General features: G+C 36.3%; 1 protein-coding gene across 1 annotated transcript in view; it reads left to right on the top strand.

Annotated features, from left to right (window-relative positions):
• Positions 1–6,178, top strand: part of LOC128874808 (hepatocyte nuclear factor 3-beta-like) — a 29,865-nt gene extending 23,687 nt beyond the window's left edge. Inside the window, exon 3 of the mRNA XM_054119883.1 lies at positions 5,300–6,178. Within this exon, the coding sequence (XP_053975858.1) occupies positions 5,300–6,178 (879 nt within the window). The remainder of the gene's footprint in view (positions 1–5,299) is intronic.
• The last annotated feature ends 2,487 nt before the right edge of the window (positions 6,179–8,665 follow it).

Raw genomic sequence — 8,665 nt, 5'->3', positions numbered from 1 at the left:
TATAAAAATATTATGTAATATTTAAAAATATATATAAAAATATTATGTAATATTTTTATGAATTATATATTAGGGGGACCAGAAAGTAATGTCGTTTCTGCAGATGTCAATACTTGTTTATCATTTATCAGGTCATTGTGTACCAATTGATTTTTATCGATCTGAGTCTGAAAATTTGCACTCTAAATAGGAAAAGGTTGTTGGTAAAGAGTGCGAACATAATTGATTAAAAATAAAAACTTGTTATGAATTTATTTCTTAGAATTTAATGTAAAAGAACCGACGTTACTTTCTGGTCCTCTTAATATATATTAAGAATATAAGAAAGAATTAATCAAAGATAAAAAAATAAAAAAGAAGAAATATAACGATGTGGAATAATTTCAGAAGTAAGATGATCGTCACGTTTATCACAAAGTAAGATAATTACCACTAACTATGCGATCATTAAACTGTCGATTTTATAAATTTGTGATACAAGCAAATATGCTAAACATAACAAAAAGATAAACCGAATATTATTGATATTATAATAGTCGTTAGAATATATTCTACCTGCATTAGAAATATTTTTTCTACACTTTCTATATTATTATAGATAAATGTACAAAATCTAGTCTAGCGATGATGTACAATTCTAATCATACTAAACGGTATATTTACGCAAAAGAAAATATTAATAATATTATATTAGTTGATAGAATGTATTCTACATACACTACGAATATTTTTTGTATACTTTCTATATTAGTATGAATAAATCTAGAAAATCCACAGTCTAGTGATGACGTACAATGCTAAATAGAATCAAAGGGTATATTTATGCAAAAGATAATTTTAATAATATTATATTAGTTGATAGAATGTATTTTACAGACAATACGAATATTTTTTGTGTACTTTTTATATTAGTATAAATAAATCTAGAAAATCCACAGTCTAGTGATGACGTACAATGCTAAACAAAATCAAAGGTTATATTTATGCAGAAGGAAATATTAAGAATATTATAAAAATATATTAATAATAATATTACAAATTTTATTTTTAGATGAGCTTTACAGAAAAAAATACAAACAAATATTTAAAGTGTTTCTTAATCGAGATTTTTGAATTTTAAGTATTCAATAGTGTTTTTAAAACTGTGTGCATCCTTCGATTTTCTTTACGATTTTATATTTTGAACTTCTATCATTAGTTGATAGAATATTAGTTGATAAATAAAAATCTACATTCATTACGAATATTTTTTGTATACCTTCGACAGTTTCGCACGCCATAAATAAAATCTAAAGTATCGGTCTTTCACATTGTCGAGTTCAACTTCTTCAAAGTACAATGCAAGATTGGAAAACCAGGAGAAAACTATATTTAACAAACAGTTTTTGAAAAATAAGGCATCTCCGTGACGCTTCAACGAGGTGATCGAGTTGCTCGCCGATTCAGGTCGTGGCAGGTGCAAAACAGATGGCCAAGAACTAGAACAGAGAGTGAGAGGCGCGACGGCGCTCTGTAACGCTAATCAAAGAATCTCCGTTTTATGGTTTCGCACTTGATTCATCTTCCGTTTTACGATCATGTTATGTACTCGATTGGTGAACAATTCTTATTGAAAACAACTAAATGTAACACAAAAGAATAGCAATTAGTAGAATTGTGAATGTTTAGGCAAATTCATGTAAAAGAAATACGATCGCATTTCTTATAAAACTCATTTTGAATGAGGGGCACATTGCGCATGTCCGGAGAACAAAACGGCGGACGGAGACAGAGTTGATAAGAGGAGAAAAGAAAGAAAAGCCATGTCGATTGCAAAACAAGCAACAATTGTTAAAAACATTAAGAAATTTGTAAAACTTTCATTATATGTGGAATGTTTCATTGCAATCAGTTAATTCCTCGCAGAGTTACATCAAGGAACAGGAATTTTGGAGTAAAAATTGTTAGAAACATTAAGAAATTTACTAAACTTTCAAATGGTAACGTCGTGAAACCATCTGTCATTATATGTGGAATGTCTCATCGCGGTCAGTTAAGTTCGTGCCAAGTTACATAAAAAAATAGGAATTTTGCAGTAAAAATTGTTAGAAACATTAAGAAATTTATAAAACTTTCAAATGGGAACATCATGAAATCAGCTGTCATTAAATGTGGAAAGTTTCATCTCGATCAGTCAATTCCTCACAGAGTTACATCATATAATAGGAATTTTGCAGTAACAATTGTTATAAACATTTAAAAAGTCCATAAATTTTTGCAAATGTTATCATCGCGAAAACCTATGAAACAGCAAAATTTAAGGGGTTTCATCGATTTCATCAATATCAAACTATTTTTACATGGCGATGGAAGAAATTTTTGTGTTCTATTTTAGCCGAAAAAATCAATGTTTCACATATATATTGGCTCGTAACACTTAAACTATTGAACCGATTGGAAAACAATGTAAGGATCAATTGTTGGAAACTCGATTATCTTTAATATGGCATCTCGCGCGATCCAATCGGACGGTTGTAACTCGAGATATAGCCTAAAATGTAAAGGTATCTCAGAAAACATCGAAAAAAAATTCAAAAATTCATATAAAAAAACCTTATCCATAGAACAATTTTTCATTACAATTTTCCAGTTTACCAGGCCAAAATACATAAGAAAATAATCGTGGCATTGACACTTTTCCTTTTTATTTTGTAAACTAGTATTATCCGAGTTCACAACAAAATCCTTTGACAGATATATGTTTCACTTGGGATTATCTCGAAACTACATTTTTCGAAATGGTGCAACGTAAATCTCGTAAACTATCGGTCCGATTGCTCTGAAATTTGTACACACTACTTTTAGATACTTTATCTAAAGAGTAGCAATGGATTTTTGCGATTACTTGATTAGTTTTTTTTTTGTTGACGATTTTTCTCGTGAAATTTCGGTGAAAAATAAAAAAAAATTTCTTCGGATCACCATCATTTTCTTAATGGTAAAACAAAATCCAATTGCTACTCTCTTGCAACTAACTCCAGAAACAATCTAATATTTTTTTTTCTTTTTCACATGCAACCTAAAGAATATAATGATGGGACAGCCCACGCGCGTTTCGTGCCAAAGGCCTACACAAAAATTTTCTAACCGCCGCCATTTTTTTGTTTGTTATCTCAAAAAATTTTTCATGTGTTCATTAAACCGTTCTTTTTAGTATGTGTCAAAACATAAAAATATTTGTTTCTATACTTTCGCTTTTGTGAATTTTTTAAGAATAGTACCTATCTGGCGAGCGCTCAGGGTGGCCAGACCCCTTTAAACATTATAAACAATAAAATGAAGATAGCAAACGTACTTTTATTGTTTATAAAGTTTTAAGGCCGAAATTGGAAAATCAGGCCTTGGAGTCGCATCCGCCAAAGTGTAACGAATATATTAAAACCAGAATTATTAGAAAAGATTGCTTCTTTGCTTCAATATCCTGGAAAACAAATCATGCTAGCCTAATCGCCCTGTCCTCGTCTCTCCTGAAATTGTTGTATCGCCCTCTCTGTGCTTGTCCCGGAGTTTCCTACTTTCCTACTGTCGCTGAAGTTAACTCGAAGTTTGGCTCTGGCTCCTGCGTACCCTTAAAAGCCGATAACACTGTCCAACACGATTTTTTTTCGCGATATCCATTAGGTGATTCTTATAGGGTTCCTCGTCCTAAATACAAATCTAAAAGTGAAATTGCTCCAACACCCTTAGTTTTCGAAAAATACGAGTTTTTGTAAAAACAGTCGATTTTGAGAGAAAACGTAGTACTACTTGAAAACTACGAATGCTAGAAATCCTATTTAGTCTTAAAAGATAGAGGAGTGTTTTCTGAATATGAAGACACATTCCTTTAGAATTATCTGCTCTTTTGAATGCCTATAAATGAACACCGAAGTTCAAAAAGGTGATGATGCGTGAATTTTTCACGAAATACTTTTGTATTTTAATGAAAAGTTATTCACCTAGGTCGAATTTACACTACGTTATCGGATTCTGCAAACATTTCTGAAGAGAAAACCACCCGCGGCAAATATTGGAACGGTTTCTAATCCATACGGTTTGACAAAACGTCAACTCCAAACGCATGAACGGTGTTTTGCCGCTGCACAGCCATTGCTCGCTATGTTTCGGTCAGTCAGGGCCGTCGCTGCGGGATTCGCCTAATCGGTGCCACGGGCTATCGGTTTTTGTATTACATTTAGATGTTTCAGATACGTAATTCTTCATTTTTAATATTTCATTTATACTGCAACTCAACAAAACGGAGACAATTTTCCACTGTTTAAATTTTAATCATTAATTTCCCGTTTTCCTATCTTCAATTATTCGACTTTTGTTAATTTGATATTGAGTAAACTTTATTTAAATCTAAATTGAATTATTTAACAATTAATTCAATCTATAATCGTATATTTTGTTGTTAATTTTTAACGAAAACTGCTACCTAACAAATTTCTCTTTAGAGCAGAGTTTACCCCCAAACACTAACTTAAATAAAAAAAGATTAAGTATCGAAAAGTAGAAACATTAAGCTTTAAAATGGTTTTATATTCGTCAATGTGGGGTGAATTTTAACGAAGTTACGAGAATTTGATGGTTATTATTAAAGCGCGTGGCGACGATTGTGCAGAACGCATGACGACGGCCCTGATTCATCGATGTAAAGCGAGCGAAGCCTGCGCGCCGGCAAACCGAATTCGTGCGTTCTAAATTAATATTTTCTGGATCTGTCCGAACTAGAAAACGTTCCAACATTTTCCGCAGGTGGTTTTCTCTTCAGAAATGTATGCAGAAACCTATAATGCATAGTAAATTCGACCTAGACGAATAACTTTTCATTAAAATACAAAAGTATTTCGTGAAAAGTACTCGCGTCGGCAACTTTTTGAACTTCGGTGTTCATTTACAGGCATTCAAAAGAGCAGATAATTCTAAAGGAATATGTCTTCATATTCAGGAAACACTCCTCTATCTTTTAAGACTAAATAGAACTTTCTAGCGTTCGTAGTTTTCAAGTAGTACTATGTTTTCTCTCTTAATCGATCGTATTTACAAAATCTCGAATTTCTCGAAAACTAAGGGTGATGGAGCAATTTCACTTTCAGATTTGTATTTAGGACGAGGAACCGTATAAGAATCATCTAGTGGATATCGCGGAATTTAAAAAAAAGTTTAAATTTGTTGGACAGTATAATTATACACTTCGCGAACGATGCACTTTTACTAAACTATGAAAAAAAACACACACACACACACAAATCAGCCATAAAATTCCTGGTTTCAGGTACCACGCGGACCGCACCGTCCCGGGAAAGGTGCCTACTGGGCGTTGCATCCAGCGGCCCTCTCGATGTTCGAGAACGGTTCCCTCCTGCGTCGTCGAAAGCGTTTCAAGCTCCACAAGCCCGACAAAGAACTGCTAAAATCCGAACTCCAAGCGCTGGCGTCGGCGATGCCGCCACCCCACTCGGAATCCTCCCCTGTTTTGTCGATAAACCCGAGCGTCCAGACGAGCAGCCTGACCGTAGCGAATCTCCATCGTCTTCGCGATGACCTGCTCCGCTGGGAGCTCCAGGAGCGCCGTTTGACCATGACTTCCGGCGGCAACGCGTCACCAGGGTTCCCCGGGCCGGAAGCCGGCTCCAGCTACTACCTCCTATCGCCGGAGGTCAGACAGAGACTGGCTGGAACCGACGACATCCTCCGCGGCTATGAGAGCAACCTTCTTCAAGCGGGCAACTGGAGTTTCCCGGGATTCCAGGTCTCGCCGTACGTTTCCCAGCTGTCCTACTTCCAGACGGAGATACCCGAGGGCAGGCAGATTTGTCCGGGAGCGACGGAGACCGGCATCGCGGACAAGACCGAGTCCGGACCGTTTCTAAGCGTCGGCAGAGGCTCCAGCGTTGAGGTAGTGGACGGAAAGATCGGCTCCTCCGTCGGCCTGGAGGCTGGGATCTCCAGTCAGACGAACGTCCAACCGGAACAGAAGAAGAAGAAGAAACCCTTCACCATCGAGAACATCATCGCTCCCGACGACGAGCAGATGACCAGGAACCTGGAGGATGGCAAAAGAAGCCATCTTCTTGCGCCCCGACCGCTCTACGCCGGTGGCTTCTCCTTCGGTCTCTCCGCGACCAAGGTACCTTACGAGACCGCGACTTGAATCTTTCCCAAGAACAGTGCACGTATCTGCTGTCTGTGGATAAGAATACGCGAACGGGGATTCGTAACTTGCGCGCGTAAGTGCTCGTGGTCCGACGGTGCGGGATCGGAGTGAACGATCGTGACGTCGAATCGAATCATTCGTTGCTGGCGGAACACCATCCGACTGGTGCCAGGTGACTTTTCTTTTGGTGAGACTATTTGGATGTATGTACAGTTTTTGGCGAGATTTTTTTGGTATTTTCTCAGTGGTTATTTTGGGAAAATTGAGAAGAATTTTTGTCAGTTTTGGTTTATCGTACAGGGTGTACCAAAAATGTTGGAGGTCCTTGAATGGGGTGCTTCGGGAGGTGATTTGAAATAAGTTTTTCCTTAGCGAAAATGTTGTCAGAGGCTTCGTTAAGGAGATGTTGACGGAAAACGCCGACTAGTGAGAGCGCAAGTATGATGATGGAGCGATTGTGGGAGCGTAGAGTACGCGCTCAGCGGCCGTAGTAGCATAAGCTACGCGCTAGATAGCCGCAGTAGCATAGCCTACGCTCTAGACAGTCGCGGTAGCATAGGGTACGCGCTAGATAGCCGCAGTAGCATAGGCTACGCGCTCAGCGGCCGCAGTAGCATAGACTGCGCGTTCAGCGGCCACAGTAGCATAGCCTACGCTCTAGACAGCCGCAGTAGCATAGCCTACGCGCTAGACGGCCGTGCTCTGATTTGTCAGTATTTTCTGTCAATATCTCCTCAACGAAGCCTCGGACAACATTTTCGCTAAGGAAAAAGTTGTTCCAAATCACCTCCTGAACCACCTTTTTCAAGGACCTCCAACATTTTTGTACACCCTGTATATTAGGCTATCCCAAAAGTTTCTTTCAAGAGTTGTCCATAAGGGAAGTTCGGTGAATTTGAGTTTTTACGGAAGTGAAGTTTGTAAAAACAATCATCGCAGTTCCATCGCTGCTACTTTCATTTTGAAGAAAAAAGTCATTTTCAAGTGGGAACACTTCTTGTAATTCTGGTTATTCATATTTTTGTTAACACATTCAGGACCGCTCACGAGTGTCTCGTGTTTTCTACATGCAGTCTCTAAATGTGCGGTCCTTAATGTGTTAATATCTCTGAAACCGTAAGAGGTATCGAACAGATTTTGAACAGTAAATTTTACAGTTTTTAACGTTCTATAAAATCATAGTAAAAAATAAATAAATAAAATTTATTTTTAATCCTTTGCACTCGAAAGGTGACTCTCGGTCATCATTAGGTTTGACGCAGTAAATCAACCAGCAATAATGCTTGTTTTAGCTTTAATTATTTTGGAACGCGAAGTGTCAATACAACTATCATCGATGTGGTAAAGGTGAATTGACTTTTAAATCTCAAATTAGTTCAATCTAAGCTCAGCATTCGTGGGAATAGAATTTTAAGGAAGCACCTCGAGTTGCTGATAGATACCAGAAAAAAAGCCTCGAGTGCAAAGGGTTAATAATATTTTCTCCACCATAAATCTTTACACCACTCGCTGCATAAAAATACATAGTAATTGCAATTTTGCGGACATTTGTATACTGTTCAACTTCCGTCCAACCAATTTCCTTCTGTTATCAAATTCGAATTACCGTGCAATGTATGTTTCGGTCAGAATTCTCTATTAAAATTTTTCAAAATCGTAACTCTTGATTGAACAAACGGATTTCAATTATGAAAACGTGGAATTGCGTATCGTTAGATGAAGAATTTATAAAAAAATATATAAAACCGTCGAAGATTCTACTTTTTAATATTTTTGGGAGGAAAAATATATAAAATGGTACCCAAAAAAAATCTTAAAAAATTCGTAGCTCTCTTAATAATGAACATTTTGGTTTGAAACTTTTTTTTGTTGTGGGTCTCGTGGGATGCTACAAACAACATATAGAAAGTTTTTCTCTAAAGTGGAAACCTAATTTAAAAAAAATGAAAGAATGATGTTTCAAAGAACTTGTAAGGCTTGTGTTTACCGATTTCGGCAGATTTCAAAATCTGTAGTTGCCGATGCAAAATTATTTTCCACTTTCTCGGTTAAAATGAAGCATATTTTGTTAATTAACGTATAGGAATAACTTTTGTTATTTTAAAGAAAAAAATTCTTCAATGAGAGGAGGAAATGGTTTTAAAAAACAAGTGACACTTTAAAGAAACATTTCGGACAAAAGTTGTACATTTCGATGTACATATAAAATATAAAATTGTTTTAAGTATATTTTTTTTCAGAAACGAATGTTATTCGAAGCTTTCGACCAAAATCGACGTGTAACCCTTTGCAAATTCTTAAAAAAATCATTCTTTCATTTTTAAACAATTTGGATTTCTCTTTAGAAAAAAACTTCCTACACGTTTTTTGTAAGGTTTCGTGAGATCTACAAAGAAAAAAAGTTTCAATCGAAAATGTTCATTATTAAATGAGCTAGGAAGTTTTGAAAATTAAGGAACTTCTTTTAAATTTGGACGTAAAAAA

Source organism: Hylaeus volcanicus, chromosome 4, assembly GCF_026283585.1.
Source record: "Hylaeus volcanicus isolate JK05 chromosome 4, UHH_iyHylVolc1.0_haploid, whole genome shotgun sequence".
NCBI classification, from domain to species: domain Eukaryota; kingdom Metazoa; phylum Arthropoda; class Insecta; order Hymenoptera; family Colletidae; genus Hylaeus; species Hylaeus volcanicus.
The sequence above is the reverse complement of the archived record's forward strand: the minus strand, read 5'-3'. Positions and strand labels throughout refer to the sequence as shown.